The 25,950-nt window shown below is 39.4% G+C and overlaps 2 protein-coding genes across 4 annotated transcripts in view; one reads left to right on the top strand and one right to left on the bottom strand.

Moving 5' to 3' along the window:
* Positions 1 to 19,465, bottom strand: part of SHISA9 (shisa family member 9) — a 178,198-nt gene extending 158,733 nt beyond the window's left edge. Inside the window, exons 1-3 of one of the 3 annotated variants that reach the window (XM_031506109.3) lie at positions 19,329 to 19,465; positions 17,653 to 18,252; positions 10,422 to 10,549 (exon numbers count right to left, since the gene is read on the bottom strand). In XM_031506109.3, coding sequence (XP_031361969.1) covers positions 10,422 to 10,549; positions 17,653 to 18,176 — 652 coding nt within the window. In that variant the 5' untranslated portion in view covers positions 18,177 to 18,252; positions 19,329 to 19,465. Of the gene's footprint in view, positions 1 to 10,421; positions 10,550 to 17,652; positions 18,424 to 19,094; positions 19,234 to 19,328 lie in introns of those variants that run through there. The other 2 variants (XM_031506107.3, XM_031506106.3) reach the window with 2 other exon arrangements.
* A 1,819-nt stretch (positions 19,466 to 21,284) lies between these two features.
* The window catches only part of CPPED1 (calcineurin like phosphoesterase domain containing 1), a 55,464-nt gene continuing 50,798 nt past the window's right edge, over positions 21,285 to 25,950 (top strand). Inside the window, exon 1 of the mRNA XM_085592379.1 lies at positions 21,285 to 21,300. The gene's annotated coding sequence lies outside the window, so the exon portion shown is untranslated. The remainder of the gene's footprint in view (positions 21,301 to 25,950) is intronic.

Raw genomic sequence — 25,950 nt, 5'->3', positions numbered from 1 at the left:
ATTTAATGGCAATTTCATTACAGAGCTAAGACTAGAAACTTGAAACTGTTCTAACCAAAATGGTGGCCAGGTTTGTTTTTCACAAGTGATAAGGAATGTTCCTCATAAAATCAATGGCTGTTCAGAAATTAACTTGAAACTTTAACAAGAATCTGGATTACTACAGGAGGAGTACAATTTTCCAACCTTAGAGCTTTGAAAAAATGAGAAATAGTTTAAACTGCTGTTAAAAATGCAAATTATATTCTTTAAACTGGAGTTAGTAATTTGATGAGGTAGAGAAAAAAACACATTTCTTTTTTGGAAGCTTTTTATAAAATCATCTGATTCTTTTTAACACAAGAATTCATCTATTAATTTGCTTCTGAAGGTATGAGCACATTGTTTCACATGGCCAAACCCCCCATGCCAGAGCAGCAGAACCAGTCAGGCTATTCTTGGCCAATGCCCCATTACAAACATGTTCACTTGGACCCCTCAGTACTTGGAGGGGCCTCTGTGAAACAAATCCACAGTGCTCAGTGCACACAACATTCCAGAAAAATTTCCTACCATTTACATTAGAGCAAGCTGCCACCTGTGATCCTGTTTTGTGCCAGGGTTCAGTGGTTGGACATTCAGTATCAGCACAAACTCTCCAAGGGGCCTGTCGTGCCCACTGGGGGTGACAACAGTTGTTCAACTACAGCAGCTGTGCTGCCAAAGGGCACGAGCATGAAAGGGAAGCTCAAGAAGTTCCCTTGCCCCTGTACACACATGGCTTTTCTTCATTTGCAGATGCCCAAATTTCCCTAAAATCAGAACAAAACAGGAAAGTACATCTATCCTCCTGGCTGCTCAACACACTTCTCAGGTGAGTCCAATTTGGTAAATTATGTGGTAGTTTTCACTGCACTTTTCCTAACTAGCTTCTATTGCTGTTGCCAGTGAACATGTTTCCTTTTCCAACACTGAACTGTTTAAGCGTGTTTTTGAGGGGTTTTTTGGTTGGTTTTTTGGGGGGTTTTCTTTCTTTTTTTGCAAAACTGTAAGACAAACTTGCTGCATATCCCTGTAACTCTCTCCTTATTCCACATTAACAACAAAAACACAGTTTCCCTCAGTAAAATATACATGAATTGTAGTGCCCCTGGGTAAAATCCTTGAGTCATTAAAGAGGATGAGAGTTTTACTAGGACTTTTGACCAATCAGAGTTTCATCTAATTGGCATAAACTGGCCAGTACTCTAAGCACTGCCAAAATCCTGGTTTTGTTGCAAGGCTCAGAGACTGTTCCTACCCACACATCAGAGTCACACCCACAAACACTCTGTACTCCAGGGCTGGAATTGCTGGTTCACAGTGCCCTGGTGACAAATGAAACGCTGGCAGGCATTTGCTGCACTTTCTGTGTTGTGGCATTCTTTGCTGTGCTGGCCAGAATGGCTGACTGCAGACTCCCTGAAACAATCCAACCCAGCATCAAATGGGGTTTGTAGCCACAGAGGAGCAGCTCCTTGCAGCCAGCAGAAGGGACAGCAGTAGGAAACACAAGGTTCTGTATGCATAGAGAATGTGGTGTGTGAAAATAATAAAGTAATTCAAAAGTGATTAGATTAGCTCTTGAAAAGCAAGGGTCTACATGGCAAAGGCTGGAGTTTTTTTATCTTGGCTGGTGCTTTGGAGAGTGAAGGGTTAACTAACACAATGAAAACAAACTTCTCAGAGTAAAAACTGCCCTGCTTTTGAGAGTTGATTGTGGACATTTCCATTTTAATAAGTGCTAACTCAAATAATGTCCAAACTTTGTTATGTATGTTCTCTTTTGTATATGCTCTTGGCTGTGTATGGATAGCTCTTTATCAAATGTGCATTTCCTCTAATTGACAAGGAGTGAATGGTAAACAGCAATTCAATTATTTTGGATTATGTTGTAAATTCATTACAGATTCAGAAGTATAGTTATAGCCTTAAGCTTGGGTGAACAGACATGTTGCTTAAATGTATGAGCTGAAACCAAAATTATGTTACTGAAGGAATCTTGAAAGCTATTTAGATGTGATAACTAAAAATTCAAGATTAAATTCAAATCCATATTGTAATCATCTGGGAATGATTATCAATGCAATTTTGTAGGATGGTTCCAGAGATTTTTTTTTCAACTACTTTTTGTATTATAAAAATCAACAAAAAAAGTTAGTTCATAAATATTCAACACACTCAGTTCCCTTCTTGACTTTATCTTATGATAATAAAACTGGAATCAGAGCCAATATGTACATTTCAAGGAAATTTATAATGTAAAACAGAGAACATAGAACAAAGTACTGAAAATCATTTATGATTGAGACTGTAGATTGAAGTTGGTGCAAGTCCCTCCCTTAGTAGGATGCTACAATTGCCTCATAATATTGAGATTTGTGTTCATAAGCTTTTTAATGTATGCAGCCAACTTCTTCTTTATTGTGTAACCACTGCACTGATTCTGCTTGAAAAATTTGGGATGACTGATTGAAAAATTAGGAAGGAATTGATTTTACAGAATGTTACATTTCTGATGAGAGCATTTTAACATCTAAAATACAGTTTCAAAGTTTTGCACAGCCAAAATGATAAAAAGTTATCTTTATAGCTGTGTATATATTAGTTTAATGCTTGCACCTGCAAGCATTAAACTGATGTGGACAGAACTGATCTGTTTGGGAGTTTACTTTTTTGTCATTTTTGTTACCAATCTATGACTTTTGAGACAAAATATGAGGGTGGGAGTTCAAGGATTTAGGGAGATTATTAAGCTCTAAGTCAACAGCTAAAAATCATATTGTCTTGGCATGAAAAAGGGAAGCATAGTTTGCATGAGGGCAAACCAACAATGAAAGCAAAGGGTAGTTTTTGTTTGCCTTTCAGTGAGGTGATTCTTACCATATTAAAAAATAAGTTGTTTCAGTCTCTATCCTCCTTCATTTTGATGAGCACAAATCTGGCAGAATACAATCATAAAAAGGTTGTGTTGATGGTTTGTGGATTTTTTTCAAAACATGATTCCTACTAGTCAGGCAGTGTTTTCTGTACTAGTTTTTGACATCAAGAATCTGAGTGACATGAAAGATAAAAATGGGCATGAAGCACTGATGATTGATATTGCTGACAGCTGTGGTTAGTAGTGGGAATATTTGGCACTGGAAGTTATTCAGTAAGGAAAATATTGTTCTTTGGTGTGCCTGTCCGATGACAAAATAAAATTTTAGATATTAAATTCAGTAGCATATAATAGGAATAGCACCTCATTAATCAAATTTGTTAAGTAAAATTTAGATTGCAAAGCAAAAGTGCAATCACAAGGGAAACACATCACTGTTTTCCAAAAATACGGAACTTTTTATTCTTTAGATGGTAAACACATCCCTGCACCATCAGGCAACATCTCAAAGTACAACTCTGTACCCCAATGACAGCAAAATGAGTCTCATCCTTCAGATGTGTTATTGAAGTCTGCTGTTGTGTGACTCAAAGCTGCTATATAATAGTCTAGTACAGCAATGCTCTTTTCTGTTATACCAATACTTTTATTTTATTAAATAATCTTCTGCCTTTTAACTGCAGTATAAAATGCAAAAATACATTCTTAGTATTTTTATTACCATAATGCTAATTCTTGCACTAAAGGATAATGTCAGTGACTGACTGTATTTCTCCCAAATACATTTTACATTGATGAATATGTTTAAGATATGTCAAATTATTTCTCTGAATTAAAAGCTGAATAGAAGTAAATGATAGGATGCAAGGCAGTAATCCAATCTCATTGTTCTTATTGTACAATAAATGAAGAAAGATAGAGCAAAAACTTCACTGTGCAGTTCTAATGGAAATCCTTATATGCAGCAGAGCTTACAAAGACCTACCCAGCAGAAGTCAAACCTAAAATTGCACCTAGGATCCATAACAGTCTCCTAGAGTTTCCAATAAAATCTAGCAAGAAATATTTGAGACCAAAGAAGAGGCCTACAGAACATGTGGAATGACATTAAGTTCACAGTTTGATTTGATTACAAACTCAATTCTTCACTCCTGTTCATGCAAAATTTTATGTTTACTATTGCTTTTGCTCTTCATTTTTTTCATTTGCCAGATTAAGCAAACAGGATGATTCCAAAGGCATGGAATTAACTGTTTGGTAGGAGCAATGCCAGAGTTCTGACACAGTACACTTGGTGAAGACTGGTGTAGTTACAAATACATAGATATTGTGTATGATATATAGTTACATTTTCAAAACTATCTTGTTTTTTAAAAAATTTAATTGATGAAATCTACCAAAAGTCAATTTCATTTGTTTTCCTTTTTTTTCCCCTAAACAACCCCAGAATCTCTCATTCTCAGGTTGTAATTAACTTCCTTGAAAATATTCATTGGTGTTTCAAGAAGTTTCAGAGCATCTTCTCATAAATCAGCATCATGCATCTGAATTAAAATTTGAATGTAAATTAGAAACGTTTTATATTAATGATTGTGAGGCTAAACACACATTCAGAACTGATTAAACATTACTGTCTTCAGTGACTGTGTTGCAAGAGGAATGCATTTTCAGACTCTACATTTCCCATACATATGGAAAATTTGGTTTCCAGCAAAGCTCTGGATATATGGAATGCATTGCTATAGCTGTAGTTATATTTTAAAAGTTCTATCACTAATTTGCTAATGCTTTGAAGCTGTATTTGTAGCAAGATTTCAGTTTAAGTCAGTATGTAAAAATTAATTTAAAGGTTTAAAAAAGTCTCAAAATAGCTGTGACAAAGCAGTTTGCAGCTTCTAACCTCAAACAGAACTTATATTTAAATATACAATATTTCTTTTGACATGGCTGGTGATAGTAGTGTGGGCTTTTACTTGGATGATTAGTTTGTAAAATGTATCATTTAAATGTGGACTTTGTCCTCTTAGCTGTATAGTACAGTCAGAATGCCATAAGCAGCTCTCTCCCAGGGTTAACTGAAAGCTAAGCTTCTGTTTAGCTCAGGAATTTAATCTAAATTATCAGATTATTTTATTGTTAAGGTGTTTACTGTATAGACCACAGAAACCCCAGTAAAATGAGTTTTTGTACAATGGCAGTGAAGAATAGGGTTTAAATGTAAGCAAGTTCCCAGTATTGCTGACTACAGTCCCCTCTGTCACAGCACTGTAGACTTTTGTGCACTAAGGACATCCTCCAGTTAAGCTGGCCAGTTTATTCTCCCTCATTCTTCACTGTCCTGGAGCACTCCATCAGCAATACTTCTTCACTCCTTCTGTCAGTCTGCTCAAACTATCTTTTTTTTGGCTGAAAACTTATTAGTGTTGTCCATCTTTCTGGTCATAGAACATGGCCCTGTCTACCCAGCTCAGCTTCTGAGTCTCTTGTCCTTCCAAGTGAGCAGATTAACAGCCAATCAAAGTTTATGAAGAAAATTGTGCAATTCCTCTTGGACACGCACCCATGCACAAAGCCAGGTCTAAATAAGCATTTCATTGTAATCAAACAACCCAGACACCAAAAAAGCCAAACAACATTATTTGCTCAGTCCTTTGCATTTTGCAGCCCCCTGTCCAAACAAGAGGCTTGGTGGAGTTTCAAGGCCCCTGTCACCAGAAGCACAACGTTGCAATAATGCTGCACATCCTCAACAACCACTTGTTCAGTATCATGCAATTAATTGTCCAACAGTTACTGTGTAAGCAAATTAATTCTCATGTTTGATATGCTCCATGAGCTTTACATTTGGACTGACAGGACTTCTCTTTACTGAAGTTTCTTAGTAAGCCTCCCTGCTTATTTGCAATGACCAACACAAGGAATTATATTTAGGCAATGCAAGACAATGAATCATCTGATTTAAACATTTTACGTATGTCAAACATAAAAATAATTAATTTGCCAAAAACAACAAAAAAGCTTATTCACTACTGATGAAAGACTGAGCAATATTCTTGTGAATTCTATTTTCACAGTGTCAAACAAGTGACACTTCCTGCCACAGGAAAACACAGACTGACCTTCTATGTGCAGAAACGGGGAGAAGAACAGGGATATGCAATACCGAATTTTTCTTGTAATGTACAAGGACTTTAAAAAATATCCTCCTATTTAAATGCCTACTGCATTTTAGATGGTAAACACATAAAGAAAAAACAAAAGTTAACTTATCATAAGGCACCAGTTACAGAGATAGCATAGCTTTGTTTTCAACATTAGCATTTGTTGTTAGCCAGTATCCAGGACAACTGACAATCAAATACAGCAGCACACACAACACTGAATATATTTTTTTAAAGGTCATTTTAATCACATGTGCTGCAAATCTTTAGCTAGTATTAAAGCTGGCCATTTGAAACAGTGCAACATTTCCTTCTTTGAATCATGTGTTTAAAATCCACCTTTTCAAAGTTAAATTCAAACTAAAGAAATAATTCATACATGTCAAACTAAGAGCATTTTTCATCTTAAAAAGCTCCTTAATCTATAATTGGCTTCCTTTTAAAATCTTGGGAGCCTGCATAAATTGTTTAAATTTACTAGTGCAAGGCTAGTTCTTGGGAAATAGTAACAGAGCATTTACTGATCATTAGGGAAAGTGACTGTGAATTGTACCAACTGAAGTATCTTTTTACTCTGCTATCACAGATCATGAATCAGAAATAATAGCAGTAATCACGTTTCAGAAATGAGGATGTAGTTATGAAGCCTCCTAACTCCCACTCCATCAGTGTTATAATTCCATAAGTTAAATAAATCCCTTACTTGAACACAGTATGTAGGAAAAAAAAACAAAAACAGAAAAAAAAAAAAAAAAAACAAAAAAAAAAAAACACCAAGAAGTGCAAAGAATACCTTGACTGCTGCTGCTTTCTCTGCTTTCTTAAGATTCCTTAAAGTCAGAGATGACCATTAAATGTCAAATTCTGCAGAAAGGTTTGCTTTTGGTTTGATGTTTTTCACATAACTTTTTTACTTTATTTTATTTAACATCTCATGTTAGAAGACTTGAATGCTACACTTTTTGATAGGTATGTGCTGCATGTTTACAAAGCACCACCAGATTCTAATGTGTATGAATGAAGGGGATAACAGAAAAGCAGTCCTAAGGAAAGCACAGTACTGGAAGAAAATTAGGACAACGGCCACTAAAGACAAAATACTAAAAATCTTTTACTAAAAAGATTCTACTAAAAATCATCTAGGTTGTCTGGATTCACATGAGCAAAGAAAAACCTCTGTTTTTTGGGAACCTCCAAAATGTCTGTTCTTTTCTAAATATCAAAAAAGAAGGGACAAGAAACTGAGTAAACTGCAAGACTCTGAAAAGAGCTTTTGGCCTTCCACTGTACTGTGAGTTCTGGCAAATAGCTGCAGGCATCAAAGAAAATCCTGGTCCTCTGGTAACAAACAGTCCAGAAACAGAAACAAACTCATTTTCAGTGTCAGAGATCATGTGAACCTTGTCATTTTGACAAAAGAATTTCCCTTCACCAAACACTTTCAGAACGTATTGGCAACATCAGCAAAATATTTTCAAGAGGACAGAAAGAGAAAATGAACACTCAAATTAGGACATTTTTAATAATGTTTGGCCTTCAACAGCTTGTCTGAAAGACCCAGTATGGAAGGGACATGCAATGACTAAGAAATTCCTCCTGTCCATTTCATATTTATGGATCAATGTGAAAAGTACATCAGCCTCAAATATTTAAGTCTCATTATGAGATGGCAAGTAGACAGAAAGTGGTAACTTAGAAAATGTGTATTAAAGTTTATGATGCAATAATTTTACACAATTTCATTTTCTGTGTTAAGTAAAGACTATGAAAGCTGTGATTCACTCTGGTTTACCTGCTTATTTTAAAGTACCCCAAAAAAGCTGTCACTTTTCCAGCAGTGGTAGTAGGTAAGGCTTCACTGCCAAAGTTTCTGTCTGTAATATCCACTCTTGCAGTGTTTCAGAACTTCACTATAAAATTCTGATTTGCTAAGATACTGAGCTTGAAAAATTTGTCCTAATAATTTTGTCTTTATAGAAAGATCTTTTTCCTGCACCATACATGCACATTTTCAATAGATTTCAATCACTTGTGATGTTCTGGCTAATTCTAGTACATCATTTAATCATGTTTTATATGAATTTATGAGAATAGAATGGCAACAAATATAGAACAACAATCCACTTGCTATGAAGGAAATGTACAAAATATTGGTTATAGAATGCCTTGAGTAATTTCCCCACTTTAAGTTTTGCACTTAACAATCTAAAATTATTGACTTTATGCATAAAGTTGATTAAAGACTGAAACAATTACCATCAGAGCTGCTGGCTTCTGAGGTTTCCTTCTGTAGCAGGAATGCCTGAGATGTGTAAGAAGCATTGTTGGGACTGCCCCTATACATGACCCAAAGGATTAGGACAGCTCCAAAGTAGCAGCAGTGCTTCTGTGTTGTGAATTGCAATGGTGCAAGAGCTGCTTCGCACATAATTCCTCCCTCTGTGCCAGAGGGCTGTATTCTGAGACAGAGGTGGTGTGGATGTCTGGGGTCAGCATAAACCAACATTCCATAAAATGTGTGTGTTTTTCCTTCCTTGATGCAGAACCCATGTGGGCCTGAGCTGCATTTATATGCAAGAGTTCCTAGAAGCAAGGCTGAAATCTGAATTCAAATATGAAAAACAATGAGTTTAAAGGCTTACTGTGTTATGTTGTATATTGCAGTATAAACAAAAAGTTTTAAGCAAAATATCTCAGTGTGATCATTACAAAAATCTAGATAAAATCAATGCAGCAAGAAGCTCTTTACTTTCTGACTCCATTAACTGGGATTATGAATAAACACTTCACATCTGAGAGAAAATAATGGACCCAAACTTCATTACTGTTTGGTAACATTCCTGCAAACATGGTCATATGAAGGATCAGACATCAGCAAGGAGCTGACACACAGAGCAAAGAGATGCAGTGCACATTCCCATCCTCATTAACCCTGCAGAAGTCAGGCTGCAGGGTGTTAGAGCACCTCTGACTGAGGGAGCAGCCTAGGTTCCCCTCCAGAAGTGGTGTTCCTACCCAGGTAGGGTGTGTGCTTCCCTCTCTCCACAGCACATCTGCAGAGCCCCAGGTGGGAGCTCTTTGCTGGAGAGCAGGGCAGACAGATGAGGTGTCCCATGATGAGATGTCACATCTCCCTGTATGTGCAACCTTTATTCGAGGACACAGCTTTAATTTTCTCCCATTTTTCTGTAGGGGTGTACATAAGGAATGGCCATCAGCCTCTCTCACAAAGCAGGCACTAGGAGTGCAGGCAGCATGTGGAGCTGCTCTTTCTTCCATTGTCTTTACACCCTTCCACCAAAAAAAAGCACTGCACAATAACTGCACAATGCAGTCCAAATAAAACTCCAAATAGAAGCAAACTTTCTTATTATAGTTAAGGAAAAGATGAGTGCACATACTTTAAATGTTTCAAAATGAAAATAACAATGCAGTAAAAACCTATTTGCAGTAAAATGCACATCTACACTGATCTACAACACAGAATAAAGCCACTCACTGCCTACAGATCTAAACTTTTCTGAATTACACCTTTTTATTTTATAAATATATTGAACTTGATTTAGTAAATATATCCATAATTTAAGTATGTATATATTTTTTTAAGATATGGCTGAATATAAGTTACATAAATAAGTATTCAAATTAAATTTTCAGTGTCATTGTTTATCACAAGAGGAATATGTATCTGTGCATGAGAAAAATCTGTATTGTGCTCTAATACAGCCTGGGAAATAAGTTGTCTATGACTTCAGAACCATTTGAAATGCCACCACATCTCACCTGAAGCTCCAAGGTGCACTTTTTTCTTGCTTTCAATAACATAAACATGTAATAGCAGATACAGAATAAAAATATTATATAAAAATTAAAATAATAATTTTCTCATCTTTCCCTTGAGAAAATGAAAACCACATACAACTTGATGCTATCCAGGGAAGTATTTAATTACTGTACTAGTGGATATTATCTAACAGCCTAATGAGACCACTTTGCTACTAGATGTTACAGCCCTATGAAACATTTTTAAATACAGCTGTAACCACAACAATGGTTGTTTTTTGGTATTACAAAACACAGAATAAGGCAAAGGCTGATGAGCTGAGCAAAAACAACAGGTAGAAGAAGACAAATATACAAAACCAAGAAAACTAATTAAAACTAAATACAGTCACTAATTTGCCTATTCAAAATTTATTTATCTCACTATTGCACTAATCTGCACTAGGAAATAAAATTTTTCTCATTCTGAGAAAATGAATATTTCTAATTTGCAAGAACCCATGTGCAAGATCCTCATTTGACATTCAGCAATAATAGTGCCCGCATTCAGTTATTGATAAAGTTAAAATGCAACTTACGTAAGTTGTTTGGAGGAGGTCTCGTCTCCATGTTTTCATAATGCTGCACATGTACTACAATGTTTAAATCTCTTTCCATATGATCTGTTGTACAAGGACCCTGAGGTCGCATAACATCAGCAAGAGCCCTGAAATCCAAACAAAACCAGAATGAATCTGCAAAATCAGTAAGGCATTAACAATATGTTCCAAGATCTATTTCAGTTTGCAGTGCAGTCGATCATAATGTCTGCTGGAGAAACCAGCTCCCTTCACAGTAAATGCAGGGAAGTAAATTCATTGTGAGACTTCACACCTAAGGCTCTTTTTAGGTTGTCTTACTGACAACCTAAAGTTGCTAGAAGTAAAACACAGAAACACATTAAGTTCTTTAGGTATCTTGGCTTTGGAGGAACATAATTTAAGCTCCTTGAGCCTTGTAGAATTCTGTCACTGCATGTGCTCAGTAACATTTATTGCCATCTTGGTTAAGCTGAGCACCTCAGCACCTAGACCATGGCTACAACTTTCACAAACTGCTTATCTTCACACCTAGATTACCAATTTCAAAGGAAATTAGCAATATGTAATTAGCACACACAACATTGTGGTCTTCAAAGTTTTCATTCAAAAATGTCACTCAAGTTGAAAAGTCATATAACTTCCATGCAAAAATCCAGCAAGCAGGGATTTAAGGATTTCTCATCCAGATGAAGAGATAAGAAAGGTCTTTTTCTAACTTCTGTGAGTGTCCTAGTCTTTAACATAGAGCAAAGCTTGCATAGGAACTCCCTGCTCCTTTGAAAGTAGTTCAGAAACAGGATGAAAGCTTTGTGCTAGCAAAGAGGGAGTAAGCAAGAAGTTCCTCATTTAGGCCAGGCCCAGCTTGGTGCTGGCTGTGGGCTTGCCCTGCAGAGCTGCAGGCAGTGTGACAGACTCATCCTGCTCTGGTGGCTGTGTCGGGACCAGTTGCACTGCTGAGTGTTCTGCTGAGTGCAAGGGCATCCTTAGGCACAGGGATAAACACACACACCTGGATCAGCCCTGTGCAGCCAGAGTTACTGACCAAGTTTAAGCTCTGAAACTCCCAGCATGGCAACATCTAACTCTGTCTGTGAGTCTGTGCTGTTTTTCCAGAGTTCCATAGGAGCAGGATTAGTCCTTACCTATGTGCCAGAGCTACCTGCTGAACTACTGTGCACTAGGAAATAATTGGCCCACCTGCAGAAGCTGTCGCCTTAGGCAAAGGAAAGCTTTGTATGTGTAGTATGTGTTACCAGTGTCTTCAGTGCAAATCTTTTCTATTCAGGTCAATGCATAATGGACCATTATTTACTTCCTTTTTGTTTTATTGTTTTTAATTTTTAGACTCTTGAGCAATTGTTTAAGGGTGTGGACACATTTTCTGGGCACTATGCCTAGTTTAGTTTAATTTTCTACAAAATTATATAGTGTCCCAGATACTGCATCAAGAAATACTGCCTTATAAACTAATATATAAATAAATGAAAAATAAGCACATTCCTTGGTGAAAGCCATGGCAAGAGCCATCTAGCTCCTCCACTAGTGATATTAAAGTTACTTCTGTGATATTATGATTTGTCAATCAAACAGTACCATATTTTAATTATTATAAAACAGGTAGCTTCATTTAAGTTACAGAGAGAAATCCTGATATGGATCTTGCTTTCAGGCTGCTGGAACATTGCTTGGGTACACAGATGAACAATACTGATATTTTCTTGTGTTTATGACTAACATTATGTTATTAAGATATTAGTTACAGTTGTGATCAACATGTTAGAGAATACTCTGTTGATCCTGGAAAAGGTCAGAAGACAGTAACCACATGATTAATGGTATCAGAGTAATGCTCCCATTTGAAGCAGTGCTTAGACTGCAGAAATAGCAGAGCTGGCCTACATAGCAGAATAATAAAAATTCAACAGAAGAGATCTCGAAAGACATGTAGAAATTATGAAAAAGGAGAGCATTATATTGCAAAAACAATTTCAAATAAGTGGAGACCAAACCCATTAATATCTAGTCAATTTATGCAAATATATCTCTATACAGAGGAAATTATTGACATCAATATTAATTCCAATTCCAGAGGCAGCTGGACACATTTCTGGGAAGGGAAAAAAAAAAGTAAATTAAAGTTTCTAACTCCAGTGTGGGAGTTAAAACTGTGAGATCTAAGTATTTCCCCACTTTGTGAGAGTGGGTTTTAAGATTGCTCTTAGTCTGATGGTAAATATTGTTTGCTGTAGACTTTAAATAACACCCTGTATGATGGCAGATGAACTACTGCCTGTATATGAAAATGCTAAGTTTTCTACCAGTTCAGGGTAGCTTTTTTCAAATGGTTTTCAAGGAGTTACCTGTCCAGTTCCTTCTTCTGTATTAAGATAAGATTAACTGCTCACCATCAAGTTCTGGTTTTAACAACATAGCACCTATACTGTGTTAGCCAAAGTTCAATTTTTAAATAATTGTTCAATCTTCTCAGGGCAGAATAGCTCATATAACTGAGAGCATGTCCTTATTCTTCACTGATGTCAGAGAGAGTTAAAAATGTGTAGCAGCTTCAGTATTACTGAAGTACAAAGGAAATGCTGTACCTGCATTTTGTTCTTTTAGGGATTGGCCCATATAATGAAATGGATAAAGGGAAGCTTGTTCTCCAATCCATGACAAAATTGTTGAACAGATGTTTGCTTTGAAAAATTCCACATAGGCCAGGTGACTTTTAAAATACCTTCATGAATTTGTCTCACCTAAATATAGTCATATAGATTTTGTTCATTATCTGAAGAAATTGTTATAGTCAGTCCCATTGAAAAGTTGAGCTTTACACAGAAGGTTTTACCTGCACCCATAATACACTGGGTGATTTTTTTAAAGAAATGCAAAAATGAAATGCAAAGTGCAAGACAACTTTCTAATCAGGAAGTAGCATCATTAAAATCTGTGCAGTGATATTGACTGTAGTATTACAAAAGTGGAGAAGTGTTACCTATGTAAGAGCTCATGGCCCAGAACTATCCAAGTATCACAAAACTTCAGCATTTCTCTTCCCATAAGATTTTTCTTTTTGGATATGTAATACTGGTTTGGGGTGTTATAGAGCATGTGGAGCCAGGCATTTCCCTTATGGATACAAGTTTAAAGAAGCTGAAACAGGTTATTTCATGAAAGGTCACTTGTCATATTCTGCCTCCAAAACTGGGTCAAAACCCATAAGGGAAATAATTTCACACATTGGATTCAGGATTTTGGCAAGTCAGGCCATTTTTGGCCCCAACTACATGTCTTTAAAATGATCAATAAAAGAACTTCAGTCCTGAGCAGCACTGGGCACTTTCTTCCTTGTGAAGGAAGAAAGAAGAGCTCAGATGGTTCACAATATTTGTAAGACTGCTAACAAACTGTCAGAAGCACTGTTTTAAAAAACAGGAGTTACAGCATAAGAGCATGATTATAAACATTTTCCTTTCAGTTCTTGGTTTGTTTGCACATTATCCACAAGGATTAAGGAAGAAGAGTGCAGTTGTATTTACAGAATAATCTCCTCTATGCAACAGAGGTAAAGCTTTTTTCATTTTCTATTCATTTTTGAGAGAGAATTCTCCACTTGAACTGATGGAGCCTGGCAGGCCCATTGGTGTAGTCTCAAGCAGCAAGAACGTGCTGCCCTCATATGCCTAACAAAGCTCCTGGTCTGCTTCAGCAGGCAGATCAAATCCCTGTCCTCTCATGCACAACGCTGCCACGTTCCCTCCCTCTGCCAGAGCTCCCTCCTACACCATCTGATTTCCTTATTCTCCTCAAAAACGGGAGGGGATAGGAAGAGCTACTCTGGATACTACTATTTCTGCTTAGTCTTGGACGCTGTAGCTGAAGGGAATACTAATTTCCTTTTAACATCAAGGAACACATTTTAAAATAAGGAGAAACAAAACATGCAAGGTCTAAAGCGAAAGACACCATGCAGAGTTAATTCTGTACTCCCCTCCCCATGTTCATCTTCCAGATTTACAGTTCCGTGCCAACAGAAAGAAAATGTCAACAGTGCCATACCTGGCCAGTTTCCTCAAAACAAAAGGAAGTAACAAACTCTCTAAGAAAGGACAAGTCTTGACTTTTTTTCTAAAGGGACTTGCCCAAAAGAGACTTTTTTCTATAGATTTTTTTTTTCACTGATTTAATACATTTCCACAATGCTTTTTTCATTGTCAAATATAGCAGGAAAATTCAGTGAAATTAATGGAGTGTTCTTGGTTTGCTTTGGTATAGTAGTAAACAATATTTGATGAAAGGCAGCTGTATGGAAACTATGGTGAGTTAATAAAGAAATCTTTCTTTATTAACACTGTACCACTCTTATACACACCAGTGTCTTACTTCAGCAGCAGATCTACTGACTACAGGATGAAGTAATGCAAGAATTTAAAAAGTGTGGCATAGTATTGCTTCCTATTTAGGAGTCAATGTTCTTATTCCCACGTGTCAGGTCTCTGTTCATATATTGAAATATTTTTAGTAAATCAAAAATGGAAATGTATACTTTACACCAGTTATACCCAGTTGTTCATTTTTCTTTAAAAAATCAGCCCCCATTAAAAAAAAAAAAACAGTTTCCATTATGCATTGGTTTTTTTGATAAGCAGTACTATCCCTTTCCTAAGTGAATTTTTTCATAGACATGAAGGGGATTCAAATGTTTATGCAGCCATTGGCTAGGCAAGGGAAAGAACACAATCTTATCTAAGGAAATAGATGACAAATCCTTCTCTGTGTGTTTCTTGCTGCCAGCCAAAATGGAGTAACACTTAGTACTTTTGCTTTGGCCTACCTAATACTCTCGGTGCATTAAACTTCTGCTTATTAATAAGGTTCAGTATAGAAAAAAAATGTAGGTGTTCTTTTTTGTTTTGGTTTTCTGCTATTGTAGAGATGAATATTTAAAAGAAGGTGACTATGAACACAGCCTACAGATTATATCAATTGTTGGTACTATTAAATGTTTGGATAGATAAATTATTTTTAAGCATTGCAGCCTTTTTTCAGAACATTAGTAGTGTAAAATGAACTAGAATAGAATATTTTAGTTAAACACTCGAGGACTAAGAGGTTACTTCAATTCTTCACTCAATTAATATATTTATAGATTGCCAAAGGGATTTCCAAATTCCTTTTCAAATTAATGTTAAACCTATCCCACAACAGGAATAAGAGAGAACTTATTAAAAAAAAAAAAGCTACAGATATTCTTTTTCAGAACATGACTAGCTATTATGTGTACTGAGTGGGTGACTGTTTTGCCATGTGATCATGACTTTCCAAGTTTCTATATAATCCTGCCTTGAACAGTTTCATGTACAAGATCACAGACGCTGTTAAGTAATCAAGGCAACAGACAACCTTTGCTAAGACCCACTTCAGAAATCTAATCTTTATGCATACATGACTTGAGGATATGTGAATGATTTTCCAATCCCCCATAATTCTACTTCCATAAACTGAGACAGAATATCCTTTCAGAATACTTCACACCTGTACTTTAGATAGCAAATACTTTTATTCACAGAAGCAGGACCTATTTAAGCCATAATTTGCAGGAATGGCTATAACTTCACTCTGTTCTGGGCATTGTGAGTGTTACGAGCCTTCTTTTTTTGCCTGCACAAAGATCCTATAGAGAGAGACTGAAGCAAGCAAGAGCTTTTTGCAAACAAGCTCTGTGGATTTAAAAAATAAATTGGGACCTGTGTATTGTTTTCTCAATTTATATTCAAAATGTCTAAAGGATTATCATACCTTCCTCAACAAAAACCACCTTTCCAGAAGTGTCACTGACACACGCTGTTGACTAAAATTTCTGCAATGTGCTTTTTACCTCAGTAGTAAAGCATATCCATATCAGCCCGTTTATAAATAGCAAATAATAGCTCATGGACTGGTGATACATTTTCAGGAGTATTTCTGTGACATTCTCTGTTCATTTCAAAATAAGCAGTTAATCAAAAAGTCATGCAGAAACTTCAGTAAAAATGAGGCTCCAGGTGTTGAGTTGATCTCTTGGACTGTCTTTCAAAGGATGACTCTTCATCCAAGCCTTAAAAATTGTGGGCTACAGCATTAGCAGTTGGGGCAAGAGGAAGTTTTCTGCCACACTGCATGTCCAGTAGAAGGTATCCTTTCATTGTATTTCATCACTGAAGTTGCCCAATATGCTGGGATCTATTTAGACTCTTTAATGGATCTGTTTGCCTTTTTTAATGCCTTTCCCCCATCTGCTTTATTTTCATGTGCCTGGGATTAGCATAAAGAATCAGACAGGCTGCAAACTTGACAAATGTGTTATGCCTTGATTTTGAACTGCTGTAACAATCTGGGTTTGGAATATGTTGTTAAAGACACTGGGCTCTGTCCCGAGCTGCCCACCTGCCTATCCACCACTAGGCAGCCAGGATCTGGAGTAGATGGTACACAGCATTCCTAACTCTAGGTGGGGGAGGTTCTTTTTGATAGAACTCAGCCATTACACCGTGGAGACAGTTAGAACACACACATACATGGATGCGGCAAGACTTTCATATTCCATTTTTTACTTCTCAACAGTAACTGAAAAAATGTTAAGAAATTCTACAATAGCTTTTCCTTTTTGTGTCTTCCTCTTCCCTTCCACCCTGACTCATTTTCACAGCTTAGAAATTTTACAAATAGCTCACACACTTGCAAGGGCTGGAGGAGTAGAGAAGGTCCTGCCAAAACCATTTTGCAGCTGGAGAGGGAGGGTGAGATGGCATTTGTTTACATCCTTCTGTTGAGAAGTAAAAACATTTTCCAATCCTTGAAACTGTTGGAAGGGGGAACACATCAGGCTTTCTATAATTCAGTGTTTAAGAATTTGTTTTTCTATTTATGCACAGTATATCTGGGAACACTTGCTGGATCTTTTTAGAGAGAGGGTCAGGTACTGCAGATAAAAATGTACTACTGTCTGTGCAGACTCCACAATTATCCCTAGTCTTCCTCAATATGCATGTTCTGTGCTAACCCGGGCTGGGGCACCACAGGAGCTCTCCTCAGCAAAGTTGGTCTCTCTCGGTCGCCTTGCAGGGGAATGCAGCCTGCCTGGCAGGAGTTGTCTGTTTGGCAGGGACACATGGGCTCCTCTCTCCTCTCTAGGGGCTGGCAGAAGGTAGGGGGGAAGGGGACCCTGCTGCCTGGCACTCAGCCTTACCTGGACATGTGCTCCCGCTGGGGTCTGTGTGCCTTCTCCAGCCCTAGTTTGGTGAAGATCCCCACCAGCACCATGACTGCTACAACCCCACAGATGATGTAGACAATAAGGTTGGTTTTATCCCGGGTAGGGTCATGCAGAGGGTCGTCTATGCGGGAAGGAGGCTTCCCAGTGTTCATCCACAACGGCGTCTCATAGTTTGTGCAGGTGCTTTGATCCAGCCTTGTCTTCTTGAACTTGCAGCAAAACCTGAAGCCACAAGTGCCACAGCAGAAGATGAACTCCCCCGAGCTGCAGTTAAAGGGGGGGTCCCACTGCCCCATAACGTCAAAATAGCCCCTGCAGAAGTCTGGGGTGGGAGGTGGCTCGGAGGGGTCTATCTGCTCCCCGAGGCTGGAGTGGTTTCCTCCCGAGAGCACCACAAAGCTCCCCAGCTGCTGGCCAGCTTTTTCCTGAGCTCGACACACCAGCGTGAGAAGGTCCGCCACCAAGTAGCCGAAGAGCAGCCGAATAAAGCCTTCCATTCTGCCTCCCAGCCCCGGCTCAGCGATGCTGCTGCCGCCGCCACTCGAGCTGCTGGATGCTGCGCTGCGCCAGGAGCTGAACATAAAGGGGCTCCGTCAGGAGCCGGGCGTCCGCTCAGCCCGCGCTCGCCTCCAGCACCACGGACAGCCCCGAACGGGCCGGGCAGGGTCCGCAGCCCCCGCGCAGGGTCCGCAGCCCGGCCCCGCTCCGCTCCGGAGCAGCGGGCGCGCGGCACTTGTGGAGCGGAGTGCGCGTGAGAGGGAGCGCGGGAGGAGGAGGAGAAGGAGGAGGAGGAAGAGGAGGACCGAGGGGTGGAGGTGGCGGCGGCGTGCGGGGCACCGCGCCGGGCTGGCGAGAGGGGCGTGGAGGGGCCGCCAAGCGGGAGGGTTGAGGCGAGGGCGCTGCAGGGGCGGGAGGAGGAGAGGGCGAGCGAGGATCCTCCCCGCGCAGCCCGGTGCCAGCGCGGGGCGCCGGGGCACCCACCTTCCGCTCCCCCGCGGAGCCCGGCGCGGTCTCTCGCACAACTCCCTCACACACCCGCGGCGCCCGCCGAGCCCCGCCCGCGGCCGGGCTGCCAGGGCAGGGCGCGGGAGGCTGGACGGACCCGCCGCGGCATCCAGCCGCCGGGGAAGGGAGATGCGCCGTGGCGGGCGGGCGAGCGCGGTGCCAGCGGGGAGAGCCCAGCCCGTCCTCTGAGGCGGCCGCGGGAAGCTGCGTGCCAGAGACGGGGCTGCCCGCCCGCCTGTCCCCCCTCGACAGACCCGCTGAGGGGCCGGAGTCTTCTCTCTCCCCGCTCTCTCTCCCTCTCTCTCTTCCTCCCTTCCAGCCCCTCTGTGAGGCTCTCCGTCCTCGCATCAGCCCCGCCGCAGAGCCGACCCCCGCCTCGCCCCCCTCAGCCGCTCCTCGCCATCCCTTACATAAGAGACTTCCCGTCCTGGCGGGCGCTCCCCACAGGTGCGTCTCCAAAAGCGCGGGAGCGCCTCCTCGTCCCCTGCCTCCCTCAGCCCGCCCCACGCCGAGCGGGGTAGGGGCAGCCGGCCCGGGCTGGGCTGGGCTGGGGCAGCTCCGCGGCAGGAGAGCTCCTCTGCCGATAAGTAGAGCGCTCCTTCTCCCGGGAGCTGCTCTCCGAGCGCTCTCCGGAACGCACTCACCTGCGAGGCAAAGGCAGGTGCCGCGGGCGGAGCGGCGCCCATGGGGCCGCACCTCCGCTAAGGCCGGGCGGGAGCAGGCGCTGCCCCGGCCCCGGCGTGCCGAGCACAGCTACAGCGGTGCTCGCGGTGCATGCTGCCGAGCAGGGCTTTGTCTGCTAAACACGAGCTGCTCCTGCACATCATTTATTTTAAAATCTCCTTATAGTGTCAATCAGTTGGCTCCAGAGGGCACGGTGAGGCAGCGGGTTGTTTGCGAGATACAGAATTGAAATAACTTCCCCTAAACAGAGAACTGACTCTGGGAAAGACTTTTTAGTGATTCGCTCTCCATCCCTGTTACTTAACTCTCTCATCTCTGTCGTTTGGTTCGGCGGTAACCTGTGCAAGTAGCAATAATATTATCCTGAATACTATGCTGCCACCAAATGTAGGAAATAAGCCCACTATGGCGTGATTTAACAGTGTGGGCTGGTGCTGAAAGCCGCTTCCCTTTTCCTCGGGGCACGTCTGCGAGTGCCTTGCCGTGGCCTCGTGGGCTGCCCTTGGCTCTGGGGAAGGCTGGTGTGCTGGGGCCCTGCCGTGCCAGGCTGCCCTCCCTCCCCTCTGCATCCCTGGCGCTCTTCAGGAACTTGGGCCAAGTCCGTGTGGAGTAGTTACGCAGTAAATAAATGGAAAGGTGAAGCAGAGGACAAAGCAGACGTTTGGAATCTGAGAGGCCTGTAGTTAGCTAATTGCAATCCTTTGCCTTCTCTTAAAAATAGACTCTAAGTACAGTGATGATTCCAGTGAACAGTTTGACAGTAAGCCTGGCATCCTTGTCCAGGAGGCAGGTTAGAAAGCCCCTTTATTTCTCACTAGAGAAAAACAATCAGTCCCAGCCAAAAACCAGCCTTCCCGGGTATTAATATTTAATTCTTAAAACCTCCACCTCATCAACATCCCCTTTCAAGTCTCCTCTGAAATCATATCATTCCTCCCATGTGTATACTTCTCTCTGCTATTATTTATTATTTAACACTTTGTGATGCAGTTTGTGCTGAAAATACTGCACAAAATGAATCTTTTCCATACTTACTATTGCACCTAGAGACATTTAAGGTCCAGTCTGTCAAGCACTTAAGATTATGCAAGTTTCCCTGTTGATTTGACAGCTAAAAAGCTGCTTAAATATTTTGCATGATTAGTGCTATACATGTGTGGAAATTATAACACCCAAAACCGATTTACTTTATGGGTTATTAATCCTGACTAAATATGGTACAAGTTTCTTGTTTTGCTGCATTCCTAGGGTTTTCCTTAAGAATTCCCCTACAAAAAAAAAGAAGCCCAAAAGATTTAGGCTAGAACCTGACATCTGTGGGATTCAGGTCCATGAGATCAGAATTCAACCCTAAGTGACGTGCTTGGGTGATCAAACCTTCTTGGAAAAGAAACCATTTTCTATAGCACCAAGAGATTTTGGATCCGACCCATGGAACCCAGAATCCATAAATAATGCTATCCTTAATTAATTATAAGTTACTTCAGATGTTATGCTTTCTCTGCTGGTTAGTTGTATTAGCAGTGAAGTTATTTTAGCTGTACCATGTCTTAGAATTCTAATAGTGAACTGGAGTTGTTCTAGACTGGGGTACAAACCATTTTTACTAGACCTGTGTTAGTGTGCTTTAATGGCTTCAGAGCATATATTTCTAAGAACACCTGCATGACCAAAATATAAACCCATTAGTTACAATAATGGAAATAAAACTAGTTGAGAGAAATTAGTATTACACAGAGTACTGAGGCACATTTTGGGTCCTTGTGTGATTTTATATAAGTTTTGCAATTAAGTCAGTCAATAAATGTCTTATTTATTTCAGTTATGCTTAACAAGTCAAGAAACATGAAAGATTTCCTGGTTTCACACAATCATCTTCCACTTTCAAGACTTCAAGAATTTCAAGACTTCTTTTTTTGACATTACTCTAAGGTAAGTAATAATTGTCTACTTTTCTACAGATTTATCCCATAAAGAATGTTCTTTGCCTCTGAAATAACTGAGAGGATGAATGTTTCAACCTGAACCTACAGAGTTCTCTTTACTCAAGTGTATATCCATTTAAGTAGGTGGAATTCTTACTTTAGGCACCAGCTGTATACAAAATTCTTGCTATATTTTCCCTCTAATTTCTTTGACTTGTTTTCACCAAGATGATGCGATTCAATGGTAATGCTTGTAGTTCAACTTTAGCCTAGAAAATAGGCACCTTTTCTGGTAATAACATATACTCATGTCACAGGGAAGCTGCATATCGACTCATACTCTGTTTGTTGAATTCTGTGTGGAATTGTATCTATAACTGATTCCTGCAGGTTTTTTTATGTAAATAAGAGAGTTTGAAAAAGAGTAAAATTAGGAGAGAAAGTCAGTGAGTTAACCTGAATGTTGAGGTGGTGGCAAATATGAAGAATATGAAACAGCTAGACCGTATGGAGCAATTGCAATTATTATGTTCAAAATTCTGAATTTAAATTTTTTTATAATAAAAGTGTTGATGCAACCTTTGAGTAAATCCCTGGGACTGATTACCTGACAGAGAGAATAGTCATTTGCTGAGCACTGAGTCAATGGAGCTTTCTAGCTAATCATTATTTCCCAAAAAATGCCCTATAGCTCAATCATTTCTATTAACAGACACTCCAGAGCTGTGAATATCTGTCAAAAAAAGCACCTAGACAGGCCTGATCTCAGGCAGTATTGATGTGAAAGGTATTTTGTGATAAGAAATGTCATGTGGAAATTGGAATGAAGCAGTCAATGTCTGTTTCCTTGGTAGTCACTTCATGCTGTAGTGGGGTGTCTGGATGTAGATCCAAAATGTTTTGTGGCTAGAGAACAGAAGAAGTGATGATTCTTCTGTGCCAGATCAAGTGGCAGCAGGTTTGCAATCATTGCCTTTAAAAGAACAGCTCAGTGGTGGAAGATGTCTGCTGGGTAGCACTAAGGAAGCTTGAGACCTGGAAGAAGTGTCTTAGCAGACATGAGTTAAAGAACTCTTTCAAGAAAAAGAAGTGTGTTTTATCAAGGAGGCTACAAGTGACATAATGTTTATAGATACTGAAAAAAAGTCCTATGATTCACAAATCCTGTAAATCACAGTATCACACAACACAGAAGTTTGGATTTTTTTTAACAGCTCTACATTCTTGAATTCATGTAGATCAGACAGCCCCATTTGCTTTTAACAAATTCTGTTACTCCTCTATGAGCAGTGACCTTCCCCAGAGGTATTAGTCTTGCTGGGTGGTAAAAATGCATTTGGTTTTTGTTGCATAGCACACACTTCATAAGCCTTTGCTCTTTTAACCAATAACTGCAATCATTAGTGTATCAGTACAACAATGTGTGAAATCCCAACCTGCATTATGTTGACACTAAATACACTTCTGCTTTTATAAATAGTGAGCACACATCTTCTAACTAACCTTTCCCTTTTCATAAAAAAAGATTCACATATGGACTAGGACAGAAGCAGCTTGTTCTCATAATTTCATGGATTCATAGCAATTTTAATAGGAACATCTCACAAACATTGAGCACTTCTTTGTTATTGTCATAAGGTCTCAAAAAATATACTTTGCATGTAGCAAAGGGATCACCATCAAGAGATTTTAATAAGTCAAGAGGTGCTGCATGAATGAAAAACCATGAGAGTCTTGATTTTATGGCTTACTGAAGCAGAATATAATTTATTGCAATTCTATAATGTAGAAATTACCTTTATAACCTAATATTTTTCCTCTTCAGTCTTCTTGTAAAACCTAAACTGTAGTAATTACATGTGTTGGGTTTGAGGCAGGCAGTAACAGCAACCACATTTGGAGTGGACTTCATGAAATCCCAAGAGTTCTTGTAGCTTCAGCTTAATTCAAAGGAGATTAAGAAAATTCAGATAAATTTAGGAGATAAATAGAGTACTTGCAAATAAACATACAAGAGCAAATACATGTATAGTCCAAATGTCTTCACTATACAGCAGTAGGAAAAAAGTGGCAACAGGTCTAAACCAGCTTCCAGCAGTGCAGCTGTAAAATGAGCTGTGCCCTCAGGTTTGCCTGTTGCACAGCTACTACTCTGATCCTGAACAAGGAAAGCTGACAGCCACTTTCTCTCTTTGGTAAAACTGATGTTACTTCTGAATTGTAGCAATATTGCAAGTACCTGTGAACAAGCTACGTTTCTACTTGTTATAAATTAGACTGATATGGAATTTAGATCTGGAATGATTGACCGGGAGTCTGAGGATTAGTGCAGCTGACAAAGAAGGCTCTGCAGGTCATTGCAAACTTGTGCCAACAAAATCTTTATCTTGTTAACAAAAAAACCCCAAAGAAATATAAAAATATATAAATAAAAGCTACACAGAATCAAAAAAATTGGAACTGCTTTTGTATCTTTCCAACTGAAAAGCATACCACCTTTGTTCCCATGAGTTCAACTTTTCAAGGCAGAAAGGAAGACTTTCTAAACAGGCCTAAAATAGCATTAAAAATTGTCAAGGTTAAAGTGAGTATAATAGGCTGTATACTGTGCCTGAGCATAGAGAAGCTGTACTTAGATACAGAACAGGGCACATAGGAGAGAAAATTTTCTGATCCTCTGCTGTTTGACTCTGGCATATGTTAGACCAGCTGAGGAGCTGATCTAACCAATACCTCTTCTAAAATTCCTCAGCAACTGAGATAAAGGTGTAGACAAGTTTAGTCTACATTGTGCATTCTTCAGGCCTGGAACACCCATGGACAGACGGCAGAACAAGAAGTCAAATCGATGAGTCAGTTAAAGTCTGCCAGTTTCAGCACTAATAACCCTCAAGGGCTATAGAAGAGTGCTGTAAACCTCAGAAGTGAACAACTTGCGCTTCACAGAAATGTAAAGTTGCTGTATTACTTAACTAACAAAATATTTTAGCCACCATCTATTTTGCATGTCTTCCAAAATGTTCTGTCAAGCAACCAAAATCAAAAATTCTTACTGAAAATTAGACCTTTTCAGTGTGCCTTCCTGATAATAAGCTTTAATAATGTCTCCCTGTATCACTGTCACAACATGCCCATCAGGAGCTTGATGTATTTTGAGTCTTACATATAGTACTAATATATAGATGCAGGAACTTTCAGATTTATGAATAAGAAAATTTCTCTTGACAGTTCCATTTTTAAAGGAAGCTAACTGTTAAAAAGATGTTCAGGATTTTAAAATGCTAAGTCACAAGACAGATTAAATAAGTGGTACAAAGTAATTATGGTCAAAGTTCTGTGATACCTTTTTAATTCTATGACAGAGTTATCAGTGTCAGGTGATGCTGTCACCAGTTTTCAGGTGGCTGTCAGATTCACTTATGTGACTCTAGGCCTGGCCAAGAGGGCCAGATGTCAAGAAGGTTAAACATCCACGGACCAACTCAGTATCTACTAAATTCAACAACTGTCTTCTCGCTAATTTTAAATGGAAACTGCACTGCACTGAGTGATTTTGCTCAAGAGGTGCTGAATAATCACAGCTTACATGAAACCACCAGATGTCTGAGTGGTCAGTACATCTGAAAACCGGGTCACATATTTGAAAGCCCAATAATTAATTCAGAAACTAAATTTAGGCCCATATGTTGGAAAGCTGTTGACGTGCACAAATACACACACAGGTTCCAGACCACACTTTTAGGCAGATGGCAGCAACTGTCCCTTCTTGACTCCACTTGACAGCCAACTGTAAAGAGCAGTGCTAAAGCTGGCTCCAAAGGGCTTTGCTTCTCTGTCCTTTAGCATGAAAGCCAGGGAGAAGAAATAACCTATCAACCAGGTATACTGACAGATGGATCAAAAACCCAGGAAGATTTAAAGGTGGAAGAGTAAGTGCCATTACCTATGTTTTCCTTCTAGACAGCATTCTGATAATATTAACAGTATTCATCATTAGTTTTGCTGAGCACAGTGCAATTCTGTTACACCTACATAAATGCAATATCTATCTAGAACATCTGTCTAGGTACTCTGTTATACTATCTTGAATGAAAAGGCATCAATCTCATTTCCTTGCTCTTTGCATAAACCAGTATAAAACTGAAAATTTAATGCTTAGAGTAACCAATGTGTAGCAGAACATTCTTAATTTTTTTGGTGGTTTTATAACATATTTAGCTAGAGGTTTTTTATTATTGTGAAAGTGCAGTGATCCCACAGCTGGATAAATAATAGGACAAATAAAAGGATTTTAACTACAATGTGAAATGCACATCAGGGAGTCTTAAGAAGTGCTACAAAAAGATGCTGACAGCAGATTCTTGTGGTATCTTTTTGTTGTAGTGTTTATTTAAATCAGCAGATTATCTCTAACCTGCTAAATATAATCCAATGTTAATAAAATATTTAGGATATCTGTTCCCTAATACATATATTTTGGAGATTATTGCAGAGTACAATAAGGTTAAACACAGTTTTATCACAAAATACTGGTATCTGAGTACAGCTTCAGAATGGATTGTTTAATCTGTAATCGATATAGGCAAGTAACACAGGAGTAAAATGTAAAGAAACTGCAAAAGGACTATTTCAGTGTAATATAGAAATAATAGATATG

The sequence above is a fragment of the Lonchura striata genome, chromosome 14, assembly GCF_050655825.1.
Source record: "Lonchura striata isolate lonStrDom1 chromosome 14, ASM5065582v1, whole genome shotgun sequence".
Classification (NCBI taxonomy): Eukaryota; Metazoa; Chordata; class Aves; order Passeriformes; family Estrildidae; genus Lonchura; species Lonchura striata.
The sequence above is the reverse complement of the archived record's forward strand: the minus strand, read 5'-3'. Positions and strand labels throughout refer to the sequence as shown.